This window comes from Littorina saxatilis, linkage group LG8 (genome assembly GCF_037325665.1).
Source record: "Littorina saxatilis isolate snail1 linkage group LG8, US_GU_Lsax_2.0, whole genome shotgun sequence".
NCBI lineage: Eukaryota > Metazoa > Mollusca > Gastropoda > Littorinimorpha > Littorinidae > Littorina > Littorina saxatilis.
In genome coordinates, this window is record NC_090252.1 from 4861734 (window position 1) to 4876733 (window position 15000).

Consider the following 15000-nt stretch of genomic DNA (forward strand, 5'->3'; position numbering starts at 1 on the left):
GTAGTGCTTTCAGTTTCATGCTATGAGTTCGGCAGATTGACTGAATGTATTAATGTCGCCTCTTGCGACTTGTTTCTTGTTTAATTCAGGATCAAGGATCTTCTGTGACACAACTCCTGCAATGGTTGTCACTGGCCAATCCGCATTTGTAAGATGTGTGTACAACGTGGACCTCCAAATTTCCAGGGACATTTTCTACATATACCGTTTTAATAACAAAACAACAGAACCCGGTATGTACTTAATTTTGACGTTATCTTTCTCAAAGCGTTTTCAAAAGAATGTTTTTAATGAAAAGCTTAAGAGTGTGTTTTTATATCTGAAAAAATAGAAATCGAGTATCTTTCTTTTTATCCCAGATTATCACTTATTAACATTAACCTTGGAAATAATTGTATACCAAGTTTAAACCTAACCTGAAACTGTTCAGCTCAGATTGGATTACATTAACAGTAGATTAAAGTATATTATCCGAAAAACGTTTAGTAAAAGGATGACCGTTTGCATAGCTTGCATTCTATGTGTATATCCTAATCCCTTTGTATGATGGTCTCATAAATTCAACCTATAACAACCTAGGACCAACCGATACTCCGTTTCAATGTATCAGGCGTGTTTATTGCCCATATGAAATCATCAAGTACATTGAAAAGATACATCTGAAATTCTGGTGTTTGCAGTTAAGGTGCTATTTTGCAAATGGGATGTACACACTCGCCACCCAGACTGCAAGGTAGAGCCGGGCTACACTGTTGACAGCAGCAACATCACCAATGTCGTAATGTTGCGCATCAATTCTGCAACAGAAATGCATTCTGGACGATACTCCTGCAGGGTTATTCCTTTTTACAAGGTCATCAACACCACCGACTGTGCTTTGGAATATAAAAGTAAGCATGACAAAGTATTTATTGACCCTACATAGGTAAATGACCTCTGAGTTCTTTTTGGTGGATTCTGCTTCAACTAGTGTTCTTTGGGGAGAAAAGTAATGTTGCAAGGAGGATGGGACACATATCGGCCATTCAAGTTTAAAACCTCAATTAAAGGAAATGTGAAAACTGGACTGGTCCAGGGGAGACAATTTGACCGGTATGTCAGACTCCTTTTCAAAGTTTTTGTTAACGGTTCTCTCAAAACATGATCACACTCGTCCGTGTTACCTCAAGTAATGAAGGTGGTGAGGGATTGAGCGGGTAGTATCGTGGACCCCCCCTCCTGCCCCCTTTTGAGACTTCCTAAGGGGTAAATTTACATATTTTATGAACAGATAATCTGAAAAATCAAGATGTTAAAAAGGGTGAAGTCTTAAATTCAGAGGTGGGACTTTTCCGCGAACTTACGAATTCCGCTGGAATTATCTATTTTTCTGCGTCCCATTTCATCACAGTATCTCTAACTTGTTGACTGAATGATATGTAGAGAAGTGAAGATGGAACAGAACACTGGAGGCTTGAGAGTTAAATTGTGCTGACTTAAAACTCCTGATAACTAATAGTAATTTTGAGCTTCAATGCCTTGAATCATACTATTGCCAGTATTGGATTATGGATACATGGTTCATTACGTACGTATGCACCATTACAATGTGACCATTGGTGTGTGAAAGTGTGTTTTTTGTTTGGTTGATGGGGGTTTTGGGTGGTTTTTTTTTTTGGGGGGGGGGGTGAGGAGAATGTCTTTTTTACCTGATCCAAACGAGCTGAATTTTAGTCTCAGAATGCACCAGATTGCACAGATTTTAATGTACCATATAAACAAAATTCGAACCCCCCTAGAAAAGGGATTTCCTCTTTTTTCATCCCAAGAGAGTCCCACCCATGTAAAATGTGGGGTCTTACAAATGGGGTTTTACTGTAAATCAGTGTAACAAGGCTCAGACTGGCCGTATATGTGGTATAATGACATTCACTTCTCCGACGTTAGAGTACAGTTAATAAACAACTACATTTTTGTCTCTATTTCTACCTGAATACTCCCAATCTAAACTTCCCCAAATAATCCATTAAAGGTATTCAATTTGGCTTTCTGGCACACATTTCGGAAACATGATTTCTCTGGTAGGGATCACGTGACCACAAACCAATTAAGGGTACCCCAACATCGACCTATCAATAACGTAAGATACCAATTCAAAAAGAGACGAATATTCAGGTAAGGCACAAGTTTGCAACTTTTACATGCGAGGAGAAAGTCAAATCGATTATCTATCAATAACAGGTTGTTTGGTCTAGCTATCTATCAATAACAGGTTGTTTGGTCTAGCTATCTATCAATAACAGGTTGTTTGGTCTAGCTATCTATCAATAACAGGTTGTTTGGTCTAGCTATCTATCAATAACAGGTTGTTTGGTCTAGCTATCTATCAATAACAGGTTGTTTGGTCTAGCTATCTATCAATAACAGGTTGTTTGGTCTAGCTATCTCACGTATTTCTTGTGTTACATCATTCCTACCAGTACAAGTGTCAAAAGCATGATCCTACCCTCCTTAACCCCCCCCCCCCCCCCCGCCGTGATTTTGCTGAATGACTTTGATCAGGAAAACTAACTAATTACAAAAGTAATTAAACAATGGCGACTGCACATGAGAGGGAACAATAAAGAGACCAAAAAGCAATGTACTCACGTTAAAATGACGAACACGGAACGAATAACAGCGACGTTTCGACCTAAGGGTCTTCTTCAGGCACAAAAACACAATAGTACACACACAAAAAAGAAGACGAAAGACGATAGAACAGATAAAGAGGAGAATAACTGACAAAACAACTGCACTGCACAAACCAACAAATGACAAAGACAGAGAAGCAAGGGAAGCTACTCGAGGGGAAGCCAACAATAACACAGGCAAGAAAAAGTTAGAGTTGAAAAGCGGCAGTTTTGAGGTCTGTAGACCAAACAAAATGTGTGTGTGTGTGTGTGTGTGTGGGGAGGGGGGGATGAATGGGAACGAAAGAGGAAACTCACGTACCGTGCCTGAAGAAGACCCTTAGGTCGAAACGTCGCTGTTATTCGTTCCGTGTTCGTCATTTTAACGTGAGTACATTGCTTTTTGGTCTCTTTAACTAATTACAATTATGACCGGCGTTTACAAGGTAGTTGACAGAGCAAACAAAATGCTTCTCTTTCTCTTGCAGGTGACCCAGGAAGAGTTGAGGCAGCACACAGCCATGGACCAGATTTCGACAATCAATCAGCCTGCTTGGTGACAATTTCGTTGCTGGCCTTTTTTCTACTCTTCTAAAATGCTCTGTTTTTATCCGTGATGATGGTGTATACTTTTCTCCGTTAAACGAGGTCGTAAAAAGCGACGATGTTATCTAACATCTTGAAGAACTGTAATAACACGAACACACACACACACACACACACACACACACACACACACACACACACACACACACACACACACACACGCACACACACACACACACACGCACGCACACACACACACATACACATACACACACACACACACGCACATATAATATATATAGTAATATATATACACACACTCAACACCCCCCCCCCACACACACACACACACACACAAACTGTCAACAGTGTTTATCAATATCTTCGTAACATTAACATTAGGGGAAGGGCGGTTGGTGATTGCAAGAAAGCTTTTTAAAACATGTTAATGGAACAACTAATTTTGTGGCAGCCATCATAATTTATCATTATTTTGTCTCATTCAATTTGATATTGCCCAAAGAAGTATTAAAGCATATCAAATACGTTCTGAATTTTCAAACAGCCTTATTCTACCAATTCTGATCAGGTATTCAATCTGTTGTAGAATAAGGTCAGGTCAAGAAGACAGGCACTTCTTTTTACATTTTGTTTTATTTTGCTCACACTGAAGAGGAAACAGTTATATATTTATTTACTTATTCAGCCATAATATAAAAATTTCCACATAAAAAAAGAAAGAAAATAAGCCCTGGTAGTAAACATGGAGCATATGTGTCCAGAATTTAATAACAATGCCATATTTTAACATCCGACTGTTTTCCTGCCACCTTTTAATAGTAGAGTGAATGGTGCAGGGGAGATAATATGCCTGGAAGATGTTTCAGTTAGAGCTATTGCTGCAAATATCGCAAGTAAATAAATAATCGGGTTATGGATATAAAAGGTGATTCTGCAGTTGTTTGCAATGTTTAGAGAAACAAATGCTTGGGAAAACTTAACTCAGAGCCATTTTGATAAAATAACATCGAAAATAAAGTATGAGGGTTATAAAAGTAAGGTTAAATGTCTGTTTCATAATAGATATACCTGCTGTTTTCTTGATATCAAAACATATAATCGTCGTGTTTGCTAAAGTATTAACATTTGGAATTTCCCAAGGTGCAGATGATAGCCAGTATAAGTGTTTTCTGCAATATCGTGTGCAGATGCTAGCTATTTTAAGATCAGTTTTAAGCAAGCATACCATTGTTTTCCATACAGGCACTTTCGAGTTTTAGATTTGTTTTTAATGAAAATCGTATTTCTTTGGGTTTACCATGCATTGGATTGTTTCAAGCAAATCAGCATTGAAGGACGGTTATGCATTTAAATACCAGTACCAGATTTGTTTTAAGTGAAGCAGCATTTACATAGGATTGTTTAGGATCATCGTGCATTGGTATTCCAGTATTGTTTATAGCGAACAAGCATTTTGTTTAGAATTTATTATCACGCCCTGAATTGCCAGTATCAAAATTATTTTAAATGAAACGCCATTTTTTTTTTAAGGATGACTATCCATTGCATTTTCAGTATTAGAATGTGTTTAAGTAAAACAGCCTTTGTTCAGAACAGTGGTGCATTGAAATGCCGGTATCAGAAATTGTTCAAAGCATACTAGCATTTGTTTACCATGATTATCACAACAGCAGGTAAAACTGCAACAACTTTAGCTATTCCAAGAGATGAGCCCAAAAAACTGACCAACACCTTTTACAGCAAACCTAAACACTTACAATTATGTTATACAACTTGAAACAAAATATAGGCATTTACTTACTTTATATTTGCATGTTATAATTTCACCATATAATGTTAACAAAGTGGTAGTGTTTGTTGTAGTAGTGACTTTGACTTGGATAAGAACCGTTAAGTCTACATCTGATATTCTCTTAGTGATCAAATTAATAACATTATCCTTTATCACGATTGCTTAATTGATATATCGATCGATTGATAAATTATAGCAGCTACAAGTGAAGTGTGTATGTAATACTCCATGTTGTGTGCTTCTGCATGTGCTGTTGTTGTTGTTGTTGTTGTTGTTGTTGTTGTTGTTGTTGTTGTTGTTGTTTGTGCTTCTGCATGTGCTACTGTTGTTGTTGTTGTTGTTGTTGTTGTTGTTGTTGTTGTTGTTGTTTGTGCTTTTGCATGTGCTACTGTTGTTGTTGTTGTTGTTGTTGTTGTTGTTGTTGAAGATTTGTTGTCGTTGTTCTTATTGTTGTTGTTTTGAATTGTTTTAAATTATGAATTTATGATATTGTCCGCCACGTTATTCTTTTGTCTCTCAGAGCATATTCATAAGTTTATCTTGTTGTGCTCCATTATTACATTATACATTCCATGGCTGTGTAAACTTGTATCTGAATAAAATACTGTTTCAACCAAAAGTATAGAAAGTAGACGCCTTTTTCTGATTCTCCCTTAGATTTTCATGGTGGTTCTCTTATTGTCAAGCACACCTCATGTCTATTACTTCGAATGTCCAAGAGATAAGAATGTATGACAAACACTTCCATTTATGAATTTGAGAAGTTTGTATATTTGACGTTTTTAATAAAGTGTACAATTAGCCTGGAATGTTGAAATAAAAACCAGATTGATTCAAAGATTAATGCAGAGTCAAAGACACGATGCAGCAATACACGATATACCATATTGTTGGTGTGAGAAATGAAGTCTCAAACAAAGTCTGAAGTGATTAAGTGCCTCGTCTTGTCTTTTTTTCAATTTCTTGGAAGCCCAATGAATCAACCTTCCTTGGAAGTCTTGTTATGGCTCAAACTTATATTGCATACTTGAACAAACTTCTATGAAATGTATGTCACTTTTTTGTATCAAATTAGAAAACGAACATGTAAAAAGGAACATCTCAAGCCTAATACGTTTGCACTTTTTGTGCAAGAGAACGCGATTATTTTTTTTATTTTCTTATTCTTTCAGGTTGTTGTCTTAAAGAAATTGTAGGTACAGATGTTATCTTTTATCTCGAGCGTTTTGCTGCATGATTCCTCTTTTAAGACAGAAATGATGATACACCGTAATTATGTAAACTTTCTTCCCACCTGTAACCCAACAAAGTGAAGCTACAAATTATAATCACTTCAGAGTTATTATGAGACTTCCTGATGTTATCACGTACGTATGAGCATTTGTGACCCTCCACCACGAAATGAGTCGCATGTCACCTCGCGCGGTTCTGCGCTAGGCTTAATATAAGTCCGGGGAGTGTCTGGTAACAGTGTGAGGGTCACCTTAATCACAGGCTTATAACTCAAACAGTTTTCGCTCTTTTCTAAAACGGCTTTCACCACTGGATAGAGCATAAAAAACTCTTTACGAAAATGTAAGAATATGAAAATCATGCAAAGGTGACATGCGACTAATTCCGTGGTGAAGGTTCACATTTGTTTTTTGTTTTGTTTTTAATATAAGCACTTTACTTTATGCACTCGTTGTGTGTGCATTTTGATTCTGATTTGCTTTTGTCCACGTTTACATGGGTTCAATTTGCTCTCATGTAAGCTTTTGTACAGATGTTACTGCTTGTACTATGGTCTCTGCATGTTACTGCTTGTACTATGGTCTCTGCATGTTACTGCTTGTACTATGGTCTCTGCATTTGTTCACTACAAATCTCGCATCACATTCTAAAAATAACAAATCAGGAATGTCTGACAAGAACCATGTGAAGTGATTCGTAATGTCACCAGTATCATAGTTTTATTTTTAATTCTCAGAAATCGCTTTGATGTCAATCATTTTGCAAGTAAAGCTTGTAAATTGGTTACATCTCAAGAAATATAAAAGAGCTGTAAATCTTATTTTGCATTTCGTTTTGGCAAATAAGAGTAAAACAGCTCTAACTCCGCTGTTAAAGGTATAGTCTGTCTTTGTTGTGAATGCTGCTGATTGATGTGTGTTTTGTATCTTTTTTTGTCTTTTTCTATGAACAAAATACTGGTATTGATCTGTGCCAATCATAGACTGTATGTAAGCATAGAAAGGCAATTCACCCCCCGCGGGTTAGGGGGAAGAATTTACCCGATGCTCCCCAGCATGTCGAAAGAGGCGACTAACGGATTTTGTTTCTCCTTTTACCCTTGTTAAGTGTTTCTTGTATAGAATATAGTCAATTTTTGCAAAGATTTTAGTCAAGCAGTATGTAAGAAAATCCTTTGTACTGGAAACTTGCATTCTCCCAGTAAGGTAATACATTGTACTACGTTGCAAGCCCTTGGAGCAAATTTTTGATTAGTGCTTTTGTGAACAAGAAACAATTGACAAGTGGCTCTATCCCATCTCCCCCCTTTCCCCGTCGCGATATAACCCTTCGTGGTTGAAAACGACGTTAAACACCAAATAAAGAAAGAAAGGCAAGTCACAGTGGTAATTTAGCTGAAACAAGCTCCTTAATATATTTGAAGTGGGTCAACCCTCATCTAATGTCAGAGGCAGGCCAGGGCAATCAGCAGATTGTGTTATGTAATGTAGTGCATGGCTAACTCAGTATGGCCAGTGGAAGGGAAATATCAAGCAAGTGTAATATTCTTTTATAAGGGTAAACGAGAGAAGTTTGCTGGAATTTTAGTACATATTTGCTCCCCCTTCTTTTGTCGTTTGAACCTGTGAGATGTTTTTAGTTCGTGTTTTGTTGTTGCTTCTTACAAATTGTGATTGGCTTTTGATATGCTTCCTGGATTTCTACCTTAATTTTGATTGTGCTTGAAGATATGAGTGGCAGGAGAATTTAGAGACACAGGAGAGAGTAGAATTATGTTAGAACTGAGCTTCATTATCAACGTGATGTACACCACTTTGCCTGATTATTTTTCGTCGGGTTGGCGGAGTGAATAGAGTGATGTGGAGACAGGGATAAAGAAGGTCATGCCAGTAACTGCTGCTGTTGTCTAGTATTTGTTGACTGAATGGTGCTGCTGGTAAGTGTGTCTTTGTTTGATGTGTGTCCACCTGTAATGCCAACGTTAAGCACAGCAACACAGTTTATCGTACTGTTCAATCTTATTGAACCTTTCTTCAGTCACAAGAATGGCTACATTTAAGGACAACGACTTAAAATAGCTTGTTGGTGCTAGTGTTTTGAAAAAGCCACACTCTCTCTAGCTGTCTTTCTGTGTGTCTGTCTTCCTGTCTGTCTGTCTGTCTGTCTCTCTGTCTGTCTCTCTCTCTCTCTCTCTGTGTCTCTCTCTCTCTCTGTCTCTGTCTCTCTGTCTCTCTCTCTCTCTCTCTCTCTCTCTCTCTCTCTCTCTCTCTCTCTCTCTCTCTCTCTCTCTCTTAAGACTTACTTTGACGTGCCTAATTCGAGGCTTTGACATCATTTACTATACCAGTTTCATTTAATGTGTTTTGACCTTTTTCTGAGATTTCCGGTACCTCGTATTGTATCTTATTGTCGGAATGTAGGAATCTAATCCTATGAATCATAGTATAACAAAAGCAACAAAAACAACTTAACAGATCTCCATTGGCGAACAAGACATAAAGAAAGGAAATAACAAATGATTTATTTTTAACAGATTGTCATGTCTAACAGTTGGAGAAAGAGTGAAAACGAGGGGGGGGGGTAGATAAACTGATTAAGCTTTTGAATCACAACATTTTCATCCGAATGCCCTCTTACAGAAAGAGAGAGAGAACTCGAACTCGAACTCGAACTCGAAAAAAAACCTCGAGAGCGAGAGACAGACAGACAGACAGACAGACAGACAGACAGACAGACAGACAGATAGAAGTAGAGAGACAAAGACACATAGAGAAAGCTAGAAAAGTAGAGAGACGAGAGAGGGGAATACAGAAGAGAGAGAGGGAGGGAGAGAGACGGAGAGAGGAATACAGTTTTCTTTGGTGCAGTAACTAGCCTAAGTATGATACAAGATACAAGATACAAGAAGATACAAGAAGTTTTATTGTCCTCATCAATACAAGGAAATTTGGCATGTGTGTGGCAAGACATAATACACTGATACATAGACATTTACAACACACAACTGAAGTTCAATATCAGCACACCTTTACGCAACATACCCACTACTTCAGACATACAGGCTACATGTGCCCCTCGGACGTACGCAACCCACAATTCACCTAGCCATACAGCTCCACATGCACATACTCATTCATGCAGCACTCTAGCACCCGGCCATGTACAACTCACACACTGGAACCCTCATACGGCTACATATTGCATTATAACACCCGCACAAACATTACAACCTCAAACATCGTACTAAATCTACAACTAACAAGCATACCTCCACTATCATGCACCGATACATCATCATACATTACATCATAACATATTGCATTATAACACACGCACAAACATTACAACATCAAACATCGTACTATACTCTACAACTAACAAACAATCATACACTATCAAACACCAATGTTAGTTGTATCGAGTTTTAATCTCTTTGTCACAAGTCCAACGCACCGAAAGAGATATGGTCCCTGGTACAAACATAATTTCAGACATCACATGAGTGGTGAGAACAGTTATGAAAAACGATTGCTCATGTTTCAATAATAATTGTTAAACCACCTTGTGCTGGCCATAATTATGAGGAAGTGAAATCAGTGTGTGTAGGGTTGCTGAGCCGTTCAATATCAGTGGGGATATAGTTGTCACAATGCTGCACTGACCATCCCTATCAACTGTTCTTAGACATGAATGGTCAGAAAGGGGTGTGATATCAAGGTATAAATCCGTGGTAAAAATGCTTAAATGTCGAACTAATGGATTGAGAACTTTTTGAGTAATACTTGGTTTGACAAGGAACACGTCTACTGAACAACAACAAACATGGCGAGCAAAGTAAGTCGATATGCCATCCACAAATCATCCCAGCGCTGCACTTCAGCTGTGTGTGTGTGTGTGTGTGTTTGTGTTTGTGGGTTTGTGTGTGTGTGTGTGTGTGTGTATATATATATGTGTGTGTGTGTGTGTGTGTGTGTGTGTGTGTGTGTGTGTGTGTGTGTGTGTGTGTATGTGTGTGTGTGTGATTGATTGCTAATGTGAGTGCTGGAGGCAATCAGCTAGGTCTGTCAAGCAGCTCTGGATTCTGTCATTTTACTTTCTTCTTCTTGAGTTGTTGCTTTGCAAAGGTCGAATTACTTAGCCAAATGCATAGTATAATATTTGGTAAAAGTAACCACATCAAGAGAGACTGAATCTAAGACTGCGTGTATCTTAATTTTGACATCTATTTCATTTAACCAACACGTGCAAATTGCTCTTCATCTTAGTTTTGACCTGATTTGTTTGTAAAACGCACCGTTATAGAATCATTACGCACATATATATATGTTTCAAACCGCTACATAAATCTGAACCAAAAGGAGAGGGGAATCCGCTAAGCGGAAAATCATTGCCTTATGCTGAGATTTTCCGATGAGTAGATAGTGCACATGACTAGGTCAACGATCTAGGTCAGCTGACAGAGAATACACAACTTGTTGGGGCCTTGTCGGGGATCCAATTGTCAGTTGTACTTATAGCTCACAAATACTGACACTATTTTAATCCTTTGTTAGGCAAAAAAAAAAGTCTGTTTACGGTAACATAGGCCCAAAAAATAGGGTCGGTAGGTCGGGATTTTTTTTCCTTTTTTTTCTTCCAAAAAACCATATTTTTACGTTAGTTTGCCAAAAAAACTTTTTTTTTCCCCCAAATGCCAAAAAACGTCTAGGGTCGCGCGAAAAAACTAGGGTCGGTCGGGTTACCGTAAACAGACCTTTTTTTTTTTTTGTTAATACGTGTCAAGCTGACAGTCATGTGTGTTGTATTTCATATCCTGTGAATATTGAGTTGCATCTGGTAGCCTTATATTTAGTTATTTGTATTCTTATTATCAATTTTTCTTCTAGACTCAGTGCTAGTACATCTCCTGTAATGCTGTGTTTGGTTGTGTGTTCTAACAAACGCTGCTGTACGTTTTCATATCTTGCCATATGTTTCCGTCCTTGTGCGTCTATTACTTCTTAAACAAATATAATAATTATCCGCTATTTTAGAACTAATGGGAGATAACCGTGTTTAATCATTGCAGAAATGTCGGTACAAATAAGGTCCCCTTAAAAACAGTTGCTCTTAAGTTTTACGCCAAATTCCCACAAAACAGTTATTTTTGAATTCAGAAACAAATAATGGGCACTCATTTCTCTTGTGAAAAGATTTAGTATGAAGAACAGCATGAACCATTTGAAATAAGAAGAAGCAACGAGATGACAGCTAACGTGTTGCTACAAGAGTAGTGAGGAAGTCCGGCGGTGTCAATTTCCTTTGAAAGCTCTTTTTAGCTACGAATGAACACTGACACCAACATTCTTTCAACTGTTGGAAATACACGAAACTTACTGAGAGTGGTTTTGTTGTTTAAAAAGAAATGTACTAGAGTGTGAGTGGACACACACACACACACACACACACACACACACACACACACACACACACACACACACACACACACACACACACACACACACACACACACACACACACATTCCAACTGATTACCATTTTCTTGAAAACAACATTTCACATTTAAGAGAAAGAGGTATCAGCTTCTGACCAAATTAAAAAGAAATCAATAACATAGAAAACAAGACCAAACACACAAACAAACAAACAAACTATAATGAAACAACACAAACAAAAACTAATCACGGAGCTCACAAACAAAAAATGAAACAACAACAGACAAACACCAAATACATCCATATATCTGTTGGTGCCTCCATCTTGTGTTATCTGTTCAGGCTGGCCACTTCTCAAGCGACGGCAGAAATGAAGCTGAAACCACCTCCCCTGCGACCACACTTTTCTCGCTGTGCAAACAACGGGTGCAGGAGTGGTACCCAGAACTGTACAAGCGGGTCTACTTCATTCCTCCAGTATATATGAACAGAACTGAGCACAGAGAAATGCAGGTGTCCGGACAGACAGTTTGCGTGACTCAGGCACCAAGTCGAACTCCTGCCCGAGGCGATGAACAAACTCTGCGAGAGAGCGACGCTCGCGATGATCAAAGCCAGCAAACAGTATTGGATTGTCTCCAGCGCGTGTCTAAGGACCAAACGGAAGGCATGTTCGTCCTTTCACAGCTGAACTTTGGACACTACCTGAACGAGCCAAGCTTCGCTGCAGCTGCTGCAACTTTGCCAAAGCCTGGAGACTTACAGGCTGAGAATAAAGAGCGCGGTGATTTTGACGTCCTCATTCTACACAGAAAGTATGGTATCTTCGTAGGTGAGATCAAATCTATTGGCGACCTACTCTCTTCCCTCACACCGAAGGAGCAGGACCAGCAAGTGAAGAAAAAAGTAAACGTGGCCATGAGACAGTTGCAGAAAGCAGAGGATGTGCTGCAACATGTGATGTCCGGAGACGCTCCGCGGATACAGAAAACGTTGATGCTGCCCAACATCTCGAGATTGCAGTTTCAGCGTGTCCTGAAGGACAGTCCAAGCCTCGCACAAGTAAGAAAATGAGAACCCCTCCTATTTTATTTTATTATGTTGTGAAGAAAACGTGTCACGTTTGTCATTTATACGTTTGAAAGTCGTACTGTAATTTGAACGACACTTTAGTTATAGAGTTGAACAGTATAGTTATAGAGTTGAACAGTATAGTTATAAAGATCTGTATCGGGGTTAAGTTTTTAAGCCTAAGTCTCAATTGCATTACTCTTCAAAACAAATTGCGGGTATGGTTTTTTTCTGGTAATTCTGTCATATTCGTCATGAGACTAAAATGTTACTAAATATCAGGTTCGGAAATATATATGGGGTTCCATATCTTTTGACGAGACACCGATTTTATCAATGCAAGGGAAGATTTTTTCTTTCTCTTTTAATATTATTAACAAGCCAATACATATTGTATAAGATTAGTACTGTCTGCGACAGAACGTATCCCCTATCAAATTTAGCTATTTAGCGTATTCCTCTGTTTATAAATATTCTTGCTCTGGTATCTCACGCAGGATCTAAGAGGATGCTTGGGTGTAACTGGCAATACAGACCCCAGCACTCTATGCTTGACGTCAGATGACATCTTGAACCCTGGCAAATGGTGGCACCGATGGCTGACTGGGATGGGTAATGATCCAGCAATGACAGATGCTGTCTACTTGGACTTGGTCTCACGGTGAGTGAGAGATAGAGAGAGAGAGAGAGAGAGAGAGAGAGAGAGAGAGAGAGAGAGAGAGAGAGAGAGATAGAGAGAAAGAGAGAGAGAGAGAGAGGGTGAGAGAGAGAAAGAGAGAGAGAGTGAAAGAGAGAGAGAGGGAGAGAGATAGGGAGAGCGGGAGATAGGGAGGAAGAAAGAGAGTCTGGAGTCTGGAGTCTTTATTGATTAGGCCTTGGGCCCATTTCAATTCGGGGTGTACAAAGTTTCAACATTCATGCTTCATGAAAAATAATCATAGTAATATTAATCATAATAAAAATCATCATCATCGTAATGACAGTCGACATGGCGACAGTGGAAACAGGCATTTACAACAGCAAAACGTTTGAAAAAGGACAGTAATGCATCAGCACAAAATCCAGTCTCTGTCGCACTTCACTCATGTCTCTCTGTCATCCTTCCGTCCATCCATCCATCCATCCATCCAGCCAACCATCCATCCATCCATCCATCCTTCTATCCATCTCATGTCCCTCTGTCCTCCATCCATCTAATCATCCGTCTGTCTGTCCAACCATTCATCCGTCATCCATCTATTCATCCCTCCATCTATCCCTTCACATGCCCTTTCACACGCAAATCTGCAAGCAGTTATATGCATAATCGTTGCATCCCTGATACATAGCATCACATTAACGTTTTCAAAAAACAAAACATTATTACTATTTTTTTAAGCAATCGACAAAAACAACAAAAATAGCATACACATAAAACAAGATCGTGCAATATCTCATATTCACTGTACCCACTCACTGCGTATTTTAAACGCGTTCATGATGAAGGTTGCAAGTCTAAGTAATATTGATCTGTTTGGTGTCGCTAGAAGTAGCGCCAGTTTAAAGCTTGATGGACGGTTGTAATATTTTGCAGGTATGTAGTACTCACGAATATCAGCATATTTTGGACATTTCAAAACAAAATGAATTTCATCTTCGGTCTCGTTTGCGCAGAATGGACACAAGTAATCTACAGCTGTTGACGACCGAATGTGTCGTAATCGGTGCACTTTGAGTGGCGAGACACCAAGTCTTAGCCTAATCAGGCAGTTTCTTGCTTTGACGTGCTTCAGGTCATTTAAGTATGAAGACATAGATAAGGCTGACTTGAAAGTGCTATAGAAAAGGAATCGTTCTTTACTTTGTACGGTTTCTATCCACTCTTGCTTGTATAATGTGACTAGTCTGTTCTTGAATTCCGTTATGAACGCATTTTCATTTCCAACGCCTTGTTGAATCCAAACTTGGTCAAAGCCGTATTTGTATAGCACATAGCAAACTGATGACGCCCATGTTCTTTTATTTTGTTCGTGTAAATAAAGCAGCATTTTATAGGCTTTCTGTGGCAATCGATGACTAGGCATTTTCAGGATGCGCAACCAAAATCGTATGGACTTAACAAACGTGTTGACAAATAACGGGTGTCTGCCAGTTTCTCCATACACAAGTGTGTTTGGTGTTTTCATGCTTGTGTTCAGAAACCTCTTAAGGGCAAACAGATGCACCTTTTCAATAGGTGAATGGTCTGCATCAAGGCCCCAGACTTCTGCCG

The 15000-nt window shown here is 38.8% G+C and overlaps 2 protein-coding genes across 2 annotated transcripts in view; both read left to right on the top strand.

Moving 5' to 3' along the window:
- LOC138972582 (uncharacterized) overlaps window positions 1-4743 on the top strand; it is an 11010-nt gene extending 6267 nt beyond the window's left edge. The window contains exons 7-9 of the mRNA XM_070345238.1: window positions 90-233; window positions 681-890; window positions 3140-4743. Of these exons, the coding sequence (XP_070201339.1) occupies window positions 90-233; window positions 681-890; window positions 3140-3246 (461 nt within the window). The 3' untranslated portion in view covers window positions 3247-4743. The remainder of the gene's footprint in view (window positions 1-89; window positions 234-680; window positions 891-3139) is intronic.
- A 4140-nt stretch (window positions 4744-8883) lies between these two features.
- Window positions 8884-15000, top strand: part of LOC138972583 (uncharacterized) — an 11370-nt gene continuing 5253 nt past the window's right edge. Inside the window, exons 1-3 of the mRNA XM_070345239.1 lie at window positions 8884-10077; window positions 12021-12740; window positions 13247-13410. Of these exons, the coding sequence (XP_070201340.1) occupies window positions 10066-10077; window positions 12021-12740; window positions 13247-13410 (896 nt within the window). The 5' untranslated portion in view covers window positions 8884-10065. The remainder of the gene's footprint in view (window positions 10078-12020; window positions 12741-13246; window positions 13411-15000) is intronic.